The 12,389-nt window shown below is 44.3% G+C and overlaps 1 protein-coding gene across 2 annotated transcripts in view; it reads right to left on the bottom strand.

The window, feature by feature from the left end:
* trappc8 (trafficking protein particle complex subunit 8) overlaps window positions 1-10,571 on the bottom strand; it is a 118,735-nt gene extending 108,164 nt beyond the window's left edge. Inside the window, exons 1-2 of one of the 2 annotated variants that reach the window (XM_052023044.1) lie at window positions 10,298-10,571; window positions 2,890-3,084 (exon numbers count right to left, since the gene is read on the bottom strand). In XM_052023044.1, the coding sequence (XP_051879004.1) occupies window positions 2,890-3,084; window positions 10,298-10,454 (352 nt within the window). In that variant the 5' untranslated portion in view covers window positions 10,455-10,571. The remainder of the gene's footprint in view (window positions 1-2,889; window positions 3,085-10,297) is intronic. The other variant, XM_052023045.1, reaches the window with a different exon arrangement.
* Between the last annotated feature and the right edge of the window lie 1,818 nt (window positions 10,572-12,389).

Raw genomic sequence — 12,389 nt, forward strand, 5'->3', positions numbered from 1 at the left:
GTTAGGTGAAGGGTAGATCACAAAAGTAAGTCATTTTCTGTTTTCAGACAGCAAGACAATGAATGACAAAACAGTCATTGATACAAATCTGATAGCTAGAAGGAACAAAGTGATATCCGATAGCTCAATGGAAAACACAATTCTTCCTAAACCATCCAAATCACGAGTGGCCAGAGATAGATTAGACAGGTTTGCAGGGATGATCTTGGGTGTGCACAAAACGGGGGGGGGGGGGGGGGGGGGGGGCAGCTTGGGAAATTTCCTACAATAACACTGAATTCCTCAGGATATTAAGGATCATGTAACATTTAAGTATAGCAAACAACAGTCCACAATACCTTACAGGTTACAAGGCAGCTATGGACCAAATGTGAGTAAATGGGACTAGTGTAGATAAATACAATGGTTGGCATGGACACAGTGGGCCAAAAGGCCAGTTTTAATGCTGTACGACCCTGACTCTATTACAGGTCCTTACTTACCCCAATAGCTATAAACACTGATATGCAACAAATATGGGGTTGAAGAATCTGCAATCCAAAATGGGTTGCATCAAACAAAAAAAAAAAATCACTTTCCAAGGATAAGAAAGGATTAATTTTGTATATATTTCAGTATATGCCGCATTAAGACAGTAATATATATTTGTGTTACATGCCATACAACCTCTGAGCCATGACCAGAGTTTGCAGTTGGGGCTGGGTTCCTCTTGCTTCTCCTTACCTTTGACCCAGTGGATCTGCTCTCCCCTCCTCCCCCGCACCTGCCTATCACCATCTCTTACCTGCACCTACCTATCACCACCCTGTGCCCACCCCACCTCCCCTCTTTTGTCCACCTATCACTGCTCTGCTTTTCACTCCTATATATTGGGCTTCCCCTTTTCCTATCTTCAGTGCTGAAGAAGGGTTCTGACCCGAAACATTGACCGCCTGCTTTTCTCCACGGATGCTGCCTGGCCTGCTGAGTTCCTCCAGCATCATCGTGTTTTTCATCTAGATTCCAGCATCTGCAGTCCTTTGTTTCTCCTTTGCTCTTTCCCTTTATGACATCTCCCATTCCTCCCAATTCTTCCTGTAGCCCTTTTATAATTTATTTATTGGAGATAAGAGAAGTTGCCCAGTGGTATCAACCACTGTCCAACATCTTGACAAAATTGGAGGCTTGGCAATGATACAGAAAAACCTGATGTGCAAGCAGAAAACACTCCACTAGCAGTCAGAGCACACACCACTTTCTGACTCAGCTGCAGGTTTCAGTTCGGTTAAAAACCAAATAGAAGCACTAAGGAAGAGTGTAAGGGGGATTAATGCAAAGGTCCACATGGGTGTGATGGGCCAAAGGGCCCCCATTTCTGTGCTGTACAACTCTGACTTATAAATACTAGAAATCCAGTACAAGTGGGAACTTAGAGCTCAATGACCACATTGTTCTAGTCATCTCCAGTGCTTGTTGTGCTTACCCATCTGAGGAAGGCTCCTATCCTATTGCCAAGCAATACATGTTCACTCTACACTTGTGATCTAGGCATGGCAAAGACCCCAGGAGTGAGGTGGTAGCCAGAATGACAGCCCCCGAAAGCTGCTATTGATCAGAACCTATGTACGGTTTCACTGGCCTGACCCACCAAAGACCAGGAGTGATGGACTAATGCAAGGCCACAAATGAAAACCATTCCTTGTGCAAGGCTTTTTCCTTTGTTCAAAATACTTTTGAGGTGATTTCTTAACTTGCCATTTTTAAAAGCCCAAGACCAGCAGCAACAGTTTAGTAGGATACACGCCCCATGAATCGGGTCTAGGATGACACTCAAATGCATAAGAAATTCTAGTTCTGAGCCTCAGAACGTGCTTTGATCTGGAATCTTCTGTGCCCAAAGTGCACTTGTTGTAATACTCATCACTGAAAACAAAATCTTTCCCTGGTTGTTTCTACTTCTTCGCTGCATGCCTCCACTGGACAGAACTCCAGACATGCTCTGGAACACGAAACCTCTCTTGGACTTTTTTTAAATATAAAAAAAAGGTTAACGGTGCATAAAAAGATGCAAAAGTTGCCGATGTGGTTGAGGTTATCAGAAAAGTAGTGTGGACTGCTGAGGAAGTGGTAAGTTTGAGCAACAAGAAAAGTCAAGAGAAACCAAAAGGGATGAATAGACAGAATGCACACTAACTGCAAAATTGAGAACAGAGCCTCAAATTAACTGCAGTGCTGGGCTCTGAAATAATCTACTCTCAGCACTCTGTTCAAGTCAGGGAGCAAGCACTCTGGCCAATCAAGTACTCAAGCCAGCCAGGCATAGATACATATGAACCAAGTACACAAAAGCATGGGAGGCAATGCTTGGCAAATAGTATTTCAAAAAAATCACTTGCATGCTGATTTTTGCCAAATAATTCTGACTCAAATCGCATTATGTTGGCTTCATCTACAATTAAAGTGGTAAAAGCATCTTAAAAGTCACTTAAAACCACCATAAACAGGATGCAAAATAGGTTCAATACTGAATCATCCACTTAGCTTTATTTAAAAAATAGACAAGTGGAAGAAACAGTGGCAGCTCAAATATAATTTAGTCAAAACCACCAGCACAATATGTAACAGACTTAGGAAACTGCATTTTAGCTATTAATTATTGAACAGGTATCACAGAAAATTAACTCTTAACCAATGGAACACCAAATTTTATGTCTTAAAACTGCAAAATTTAATTCCAATTGCACATGAAGTATGTAAAGGTACCTGTCAGGGAAAGTGATTAAGGGATAGTGACTCAACCACTGTTTTGATTTAATTTTAAATACTCAAAACGAAATCTTGAACCAGTTTTCATAAGCTAAGTTGACTTTCATGTGCAGAATAATTAATAAGCATGAAACCGGAGCTTACCACTGATGTTGAGATCATAATCTCCTGCTGTAATCACATTAGCAACCAATCCTTCTGCAGGCTGACTAGCAGAAACCACCTCACTTAACAGCTTCCGAATAGTGGTCTGTTGTGGCGGTTGAGTGACAATGCTGGTGACGTTGATCCTCAGGTTTTTAATAACATGGCTCTGGTTGTTAGGATCTCGCATATGAACTAGACGAAGAAAAACAGGAGAAGGAGAAGGAAAAAAAAATCACCATCCAGACTTATTAACTATTCAAGTCTCATTGCCAGGCCCTACAGTGAAGGCCTCCATTCAATACCAATTATAAAGCTACCTGGAGTTAGCTGAAATACATTTCTAGCCACAAAAGGTCCCCACATCTCTAAACAGCATTCAGCCCAAAGCACTATGCAATTAATTCTGCTCTTTGCCTTGCAATGTCTCTTTAAGTAATCCAAACAGTTCACAAATCAGAAATGTGGCTACAAAGAGTTCCCAGAGGCAGAAAATGCCTGCAACTCCACACCAGCCGGCAAATCCTTCTCGCTGGTCTCCCATATGCTCATTCGTATGTATGGGCTGTACATAAGTCGGGTATTCGTAACCTGAGGAAGACTTGTATCCCATTCCTTCTTGAATATTAAATTGAATTTATTTCAGCACCTTTTCAAGCAGTGCAGTTGAATCACAACTCTTGTGGGAGAAGGTCTCACCTCCCTCGGGGTACTTCATCTAACCATAGAACCCTACAGCAAACAGGCCATTCAGCCCTTCTAGTCTGTGCCAAAGCTTTATTCCACTAGTCCCATTGACCTGCACCCAGTCCATAACCCTCCAGACCTCTCCCATCCATGTATCTATCCAATTTATTCTTAATCTTAAATTTTAAGATTCAATCTTGAGCCCGCATTTACGTCAGATGGCAGCCCGTTCCACACTCCCACCGCTCTCTGACTGAAGAAGTGCCCCCTCATGTTCCCCCTAAACCTTTCCCCTTTCACCCTAAAGCCATGTCCTCTCACACTTCTCTCTTCTAATCTAGGCGGAAAGAGCCTACTCGCATTTACTCCGTCTATACCCCTCGATTTTGTAAACCTCTATCAAATCTCCCCTCGTTCTTCTACACTCCAAGAAATAAAGTCCTAACCTGTTCAGTCTTTCCCTGTAACTCAACTCCTGAAGACCCGACAACATTCTAGTAAATCTTCTCTGCACTCTTTCAATCTTACTGATATCCTTCCTATATTTAGGTGACCAGAACTACACAATACTCCAAATTTGGCCTCACCAATGTCTTATATAACCCAAGACTATTTTTCTGTTTACTGAAGATCCTATCAAAAGAAAGTTCATCTCCCCTATCAAAAGCTTGAATATCTTCATTGCAATTCCCCTTAACCTCCAGACTTTCTGCTAAACCTATGCCCTGGTCCCAGTATTACAAACCTTTCCTGCTTCTGATCCATTCTTCCTCATATATGATATTCAAGCAGTGAATAACAGCTCTACAGCTTCCTTGTGTTTTATAAAAATAAATTCAGTTTCCCATGTTCCTTTTTGGATAGGCTCCTCATGGCTGATGAAATTCAATGCAGAAAGTTGTGAAGTAATACAATTTTTAATGAGAAAATCAAAGAACTGCAAATAAGAAAATAAAAAAATGTTGGAAAAACTCAGCATCTGTCAAAAGAGAAACAAAGTTAAGTTTCGAGTTGGAGAACTTGCCACAGATGCTGCCCGACCTGTTGAGTGTTCCAAGAACTTTATAATTTTAATAAGGTTGAGAAAGGACAAATCAAGCTTGCATTTAGAACATTTACAGTACAGGGACAGGCCCTTCGACCCACAATGTTGTGCCAAAATAATTAAGCGTTTGGCCAACATCTTTCATCATTTCAGGAAACTGAAATATTTTACAACTGAAGCGCTCATTATCAAAAGTATAGCACCCAATGTGCATAGTAAGCTCCCATAAATACCAGTGATAATGGTTGCATTATACTCTCTCATGAACTGAGTGATCACATGTGATCAGGACATCTCCTGCTTCCATTTGAAATGTTGCCATGGACTTCCTCCGCCCCCCATTTTTCCAGGAAGGCAGACGAGGTTTATTGAATTATCTGAAATCTGACAGCTCCTCAGTCCAATTCTGGTTACTTGTGTTCATTAAGAGCAGGATCTGAACCAACAACCTCCCTATTCAGGAAAGAATGCTACCAACTAAACAACAGCTCAGTTATTTTAAAATATTTGGATACAAATACTTCAAGAATGCTTCAGAGGTTAAAACATTTGATAAAGCCTCAGTATCCTGGACTTTATTTGTAAATATAATAGCCATCCAGGTTACGTCAAACCTTCATAAAACTTGAACATCCATTCTGGACAGCACACTTTGGGAAAGATGTGAAGGGTTCTGACAAAGTACTGAATTTGAGTATAATGATTCCAGAGATGCATCATACAGCTTTATGTGCTACATGGATACACTGGAGAAGTTGGAGAAGTCAAAGATGGCTGAGAGCAGATTTAATATCATTGTTTAAAATCAACAGGATAAACTGAAATAAATGAAGAGAAACTGTTTCCTGTAGCTGAAGGTAAAATAATCTTTGATTAATGAAATAATCAGTGGTGAATTGAAGGTAGTTATTTTATAAAAGTGACCTAGATTTGGAATGCAGTGTCTTAAAGAAAATGGGAACAGACTCAACAGGAAAAGACCAAGGGGTGACCTAACAGAAATCTTAAAGATTGTGGATTCTGATAGACTGCGTTCCTTTTTCCAGAACAAAATTTCATATAGATGGGAAGGACAATTGAGGGGAACTGGATCAAATTTTTGAGAGCCTTGAACAGGGTCACCTAAGAATCAGAATCAGATTTGTTATCACTGACATATGATGTGAAAAGACATAAAATTACTATAAATTACAAAAGTAAATAAATAGCGCAAAAAAAAGGAATAACGAGGTAGTGTTCATGGATCATTCAGAAATCTGATGGCAGAGGGGAAGAAGCTGTTCCTGAATCTTTTGAGTGTGGGTCTTCAGGCTCCTGCACCTCCTCCCTGATGGTGGTAACAAGAAGAGGGCATGTCTCAGATGGTGAAGGTCCTTAGTGATGGATGCCACCTTCTTGAGGCACCGCCTCTTGAAGATGATGGTGGGAAGGGCTGTGCCTGTGATGGAGCTGGCTGAGTCTATAACGCTCTGCAACCTCTTGTGATCCTGCGCATTGAAGCCTCCATACCAGGCTGTGATGCAACCAGTCAGAATATTCTCCACCAGATATCTATAGAAATTTACAAGAGTCTTTGGTGACATACCAAATCTCCTCAAAGTACAGTCATCAGTATGCAACCTTCGTCATTGCATCAATGTGCTGGGCACAGGATAGATCCTCTGAGATGTTGACATCCAGAAACTTGAAGCTGCTCACCCTTTCCACCGCTGACCCCTCAATGAGGACTGGTGTGTTCTCCCAACTTCCCCTTCCTGAAGTCCACAATCAGTTCCTTGGTCTTGCTGACGTTGAGTGCGGGGTTGTTGCAACCAGCCAACCTATCTCACTAAGCCTCCTCATTGCCATCTGAGATTCTGCCTCCTCATCGCCATCTGAGATTCTGCCAACAAGAGTGGTGTCATCTGCAAACTTACAGGTGGTGTTTGAGCTAGACATCTCCCCTCCAGCTCCCACAAGCTGTTAGGCATGGCAGTGGTTTAAAGAGCGAAACATTCGACCCCATTCTATGATTTTATTTTTTTATTTCCTTGTTTAAATTAGGGTGGGTGTCACTCATTCATTTTTGGAGTGAATTGTAATGTATTGTACACAAATGTGATCACCATTCAAAGCAGAGCATACAGATTGCATGGAGTTGCTTCAAATAGGCACCAAGATGTGGTATAAATCACAGTGACACTAATACTATCAGACCCTGCTCTCATGTCAAAGGTGGCAAGTAAAATCAGAAAAGGCATAAGACATTCAATAAACAGCAACAGCTCAACAAATTCAACTACAGGTAGGATATATGGTGCAAGGAGGCCATTCAGCCCAACCAGCCCATGATCATGCTCTACTCAAGCCTCTTTCAGTCTTTCCCTATCTAAATCAGCATAATCTTCCCTTTCTTCCTCTCTCATATGATTGCCCAATCTCCCTTCAAATGCATCTATACTATTCATTTCACCCACTTCCTGTGGTAGCTTCCACATTCACACCACTGAATAAAGTTCCCTCTGAATTCCCTTGTGACTAAGTTGATGGCCACTTGTTATGTTCTCCCACAAATGGAAATATTTTCTCTGCATTCATTCTAACAAAACCTCTAATTTTAAAGACCTCCATCATGTCACCTTTCAACCTTTTCTCAGGAAAAGAGACCCAGTCTATTCATCCTTTACTGATATACATGCCTTTGCATTTCTGGTTTCATCCCTACAAATCTTTTCTGCATGCTTTCCAAAGCATTTATATCTTTTGCATACTATACCAACTAGAAATATACCCATTCTCTAGTCCAGTTTAACAAAAGTTGATTATACCATAAATTCTCTCTGGAAATAAACCCTAATTCTTGCTTTGCATTAGTTGTGGTCTTGCTAACCTGTGAAACAACTTTTAGTGAATTGATATTGATATTCCAGAATCCCTTCGTTCTTCTTCCTCACCTAGGCTAACACCTTACAAAAGGTTTTGGGGTTAAGATAATAAATGCAAATTGCTGCATTAAAGAAAAGATTTGGTATAGATCTATGCAAGGTGATAAGGTGGTAAAGTGGAGTCGTGGACTCTGCCCAATACATCATGGCACATCCCTCCCATCATTGGTAGAATCTACAGGAGGCACCGCCTCAAGGAGGCAACATCCAAAGATCCCCACCATCTGGGCCATGCCACCTTTTCGCAGCTACCATCGAGCAGGAGGTACAGAAGCCTGAAGTCTCACAGCTACTTTCCTTCAACCATTCGGTTCTTCAACCAATCAGCAAAATCCTAATCACTACAGTTTAGAAATACTATGAACACTTTGATCACTTTGCACTAAATGGACTTTATTTTTGTTCTAATTGTGTTCTGGTATAATTTATGTTTAATTTATGTTTTTCTTATGAATGTTGTGCATCAGATGCTTTGTGCCAGTGATGCTGCTGCAAGTAATTGTTTTCATTGCACCCATGAATACATATACTTTTGCATATGGCAATAAACTAGACTTTGACAGAGATCCATAGAACAATACAGCACAATACAGGCCCTTCGGCCCTCCATGTTGTGCCGACCTTCAAACCACTCCTAAGACTAACTAACCCCTTCCTACCACATATTCCTCTATCTTAAATTCCTCCATATGCTTAGCTAACAATCTCTTGAACTTGACCAACGTATCAGCCTCCACCACCACCCTAGGCAGCGCATTCCATGCACCAACCACTCTCTGGGTGAAAAACCTCCCTCTGACGTCTCCCTTGAACTTCCTACCCATTACCTTAAAGCCATGCCCTCTGGTATTGAGCAGAAGTTACTTATTGCTTGTAAGCCTCGGTGTCGGTGGGGAAGAACAACCAAGAGATTCTGGAATATCAATACACCAAATCAGCATTCAATAAGATCACAGTTGATCTTTTATCTCAACACCACTTTCCTGCTTTAGCCCCATATATCATGATTCCCTCACGTGTCTGATTGAGAACAAGAAAATAAAGATTCAAGGTGATTACAGGAGAACTCACAGAAAAACAGCACATTTTCCACATGGTAAGTAACTGCAATCTCAACCTGGAAACAGGTTCAAATGTGGCTTTCAAAAACAAAAACTGGATAATTCACAATGAAAAATTATGGGGGAAAGGAAGAGCTAAAAATTCTATCTCGAGCATTTTAACAAAAAACCTGCATCAGCTCAATAAGCTGAATAGGCTCCTTCTGTACTGTAATAATTCCATAATTCTAAAAAGTAGAACTTGACAGTTAAATGTCTTAAACTACTGTTAACTGTGAAGAACTTGAATACTGATTTTCAAACCATGTACATCACATGAATGAAATTTAGAACTGAAACAAGTTATTCAGCAAAATTGATTATTGTAAATTAGTCAGCTGTGACTCAGTGGGAAGCAGCCTCTCCAAATCAGAAATTCATGCTTTCAAGTCATATTTGAGAATGGCAAGCACAAAAAAACAAGACGGTGCTACAGTGAAGACAAACTGGAGGTGCTGCCTTTAGCAAGAGATGAATACCTTATCTGCCCTCTCAGCTGCATGAAGGAGATCCCACTGCACTATTTCAAATAGCAGAACAGTTCTCCCTAATATCCTGGTCAAAACAAATCACTCAACCAACATATTTTAACTGACAAGTCTTTGCCCCATTGCTGGTTTGGAAACTTGCAGAGCCCAAGCTACTTACAGTACAAAACTGACCACAATTCACTGGCTGCAAATAATTTTGAAACATCCTGAAAAGGAGTTATAGAAACACAACCCCATTATGATTACAAAAAAAAATCTTCTCACAAAACAGGCAGTGACACTCATCTAATGCTCAGAACTGTAGCTCCCTCTTTCACAATCAAATTTAGAGCCAAAATATTCCTGAACTGTTGTCATTGTTGTCGCAAACTTGGCAACCAATCTGGACACAGTAAGCTCTCACACAGCAGTGTGGTAATCATACATAATCAAAAACTGTCACCCGACAGGGGGTTGGGAGAGTGGTAGGGGCTGGTGGAAATGGGACACCCCCCCCCCCAACACTGGCCCCGAAGGGAAGGGGGAGCGGGCTGGTGGAAACAGGACACCACCTCCCCCACAGGGAAGGGGGAGGGGGTTGATAGAACAGGACACCCCCACCCCCCGGCCCCACAGGGAAGGGGGAGGGGGTTGATGGAACAGGACACCCCCACCCCCCGGCCCCACAGGGAAGGGGGAGGGGGTTGATAGAACAGGACACCCCCACCCCCACAGGGAAGGGGGAGGGGGTTGATGGAACAGGACACCCCCACCCCCCGGCCCCACAGGGAAGGGGGAGGGGGTTGATGGAACAGGACACCCCCACCCCCCGGCCCCACAGGGAAGGGGGAGGGGGTTGATAGAACAGGACACCCCCACCCCAACAGGGAAGGGGGAGGGGGTTGATGGAACAGGACACCCCCACCCCCCGGCCCCACAGGGAAGGGGGAGGGGGTTGATGGAACAGGACACCCCCACCCCCCGGCCCCACAGGGAAGGGGGAGGGGGCTGGTGGAAATGGGACACTTCTCTCCCCCCCCCCCCCCGGGGAAGGGGGTCAAGGGGCGAATCCGAGGCCTAGGCGGATGGGTGGAGGCCGGAGGGGAGGGGAGGGGAGGGGAGGGGAGGGGAGGGGATGGGGGGCACCATAGCCGGCGACGCCCCCCCCCTCCCGCCACCCACCTTCGGACGTCAGGCGGCAGAAGGGCCGCACCAGCTCGGCGAACGTCAGGTTGTTTTTCCGCGTCGAGCTCTCGGCCGCCTCGCTGCACAGCACGGCCACCATGGGCACGAAGGTGTCCTGGATGAACTCGTGGACGCTCTGCACGCACTGAGCCATCCCGGCAGCGCGTCGCCCGGCGATAGCACCGCGGCCGCCGCCTCCTGCGCCTCCCTCAACACCGGCCCCAGCCGAGCGGCGCCATGTTGGGCGCCCTTCCCCGCTGTCCTTCCCGTCGGCCCCGCCGCACCACGTGACCCGCGGCCCAAGGCCCGCCCCCCCCCCAACCGTCCCGGCGTCTGCGCAGGCGCAGCGCCTCCGAGCGCCGAGGTGTCAATCATCGGAAATGAGGGGGGTGCCACGATTACGCCGCTGCGTCATCGCAACGCCCCCCCTCCCACCTAACTGCGCGCCTGCGCGCTGCGATGCCACCCCTGGGCTGCAGCTCCCCCTACCGAAGCGACTGGCAACGCTCGGTTGTGCGCCTGCGCACTGCGCCCACATGAGGTCATGCGGCAGACACCGGCCATTCGGCCCACAATATCCATGCTACCATCAATCTACTACCATATATACCACCAGCAACTAGTCCATAGTGTTCTATGCCTTGCGATTTAATTGTTTGAAGTTACTTCGAACTCAACAGCTGTGAAGGCGGATGAAGGCTGCAACAAATCCATCAGCTCCAATCATCGTGGTTTCCATGCCATTGGAATCAGTTGATTGAATTGTGAGCTATCGTGTGCTTTTTGTAGTGCAACATCAAGTACACGTTAAACAAATACACACACAGTCATCTACGCTCTGTGGGCTATTGTCCTGAATGCGGAAGAACTTTCAGAGCCAAGATTGGACTCCTAAGCCACTTGAGAGCCTATAAATAGATCAACGGAACGAAGACCGTCATCCTCGACCTCGAGGGATAGCCACAACGACGGCGATTTAATTTTAATTGTCACATGTACCAAGATACATGAAAAGCTTTTGTTTGCGTGCCATGCAGAGAGATCATTCCATTCATAAGTAAATCAAGGTAGTAAAAAGAAAACAGAATGCACAATATAGTGTTACAGTTACAGAGAGAGTGCAGTGCAGGTAGACAAATAAGGCACGGGGCAATGACGAGGTAGATTAGGAGATCAAGAGTTCAAAGTTATAGTTGAGTTTATTGTCATATGCACAGGTGCAATGAAAAACTTACTTGCAGCAGCATCACAGGCACATAGCATCAGATTAACAACATAAATTGTACAAAATTATGCAAGAAAGAACACGATTAGAACAAAAAAAAACAAAGTCCGTTTAGTGCAAAGTGGTACTGAGATAGTGATTAGGGTTGTGCAGGTTGGTTCAAGAATTCAATGGTTGAAGGGAAGTAGCCATTCTTGAACCTACTGCTGTGAGACTTCAGGTCACTTCCATAAGAGGTCCGTTCAAGAGTCTTATAACAGTGGGATAGAAGCTGTCCTTGAGCCTGGTGATACGTGCTCTCAAGTTTTTGTATCTCTGGGGGAGAAGAAAGAATGACCAAGGTGGGAGGGATAGAACATAGAACGTTACAGCACTGAACACAAAGCCCCCCATTTCTCTGTCATTCATGTGTCTATCTAAAAGTCACTTAAATATCCCTAATGTATCTGCCCCCACAACCTCTGCCGGCAGTGCATTCCACGCGCCCACCACTCTCCGTGTAAAATACTTACCCCTGACATCCCCCTTATACCTTCCTCCAATCACCCTAAAATTATGTCCCCTCGTGTTAGCCATTGTCGCCCTGGGAAAAAGTCTCTGACTGTCCACTTGATTGGACAGTCAGAGGCATAATCCTTGATTATGTCTACTGCTTTCCCGTGGCAGTGGGAACTGTAGACAGAGTCAATGGAGGGGAGGCTGGTTTGTGTGATGGACTGGGCTGCGTTCTCAACTCTCTGCAATTTCTTGCAGACTTGGGCAGAGCAAGTGCTCTTTTTAAATGTTGCCCTCACAGTATTTTTGTGCTCATAAATGTTGTGAGAGTCTCTGCCTCTGCTACGCCCTCAGACAGTGTGTTCCAGA

This window comes from Pristis pectinata, chromosome 9 (genome assembly GCF_009764475.1).
Source record: "Pristis pectinata isolate sPriPec2 chromosome 9, sPriPec2.1.pri, whole genome shotgun sequence".
In the NCBI taxonomy this organism is placed as follows: domain Eukaryota; kingdom Metazoa; phylum Chordata; class Chondrichthyes; order Rhinopristiformes; family Pristidae; genus Pristis; species Pristis pectinata.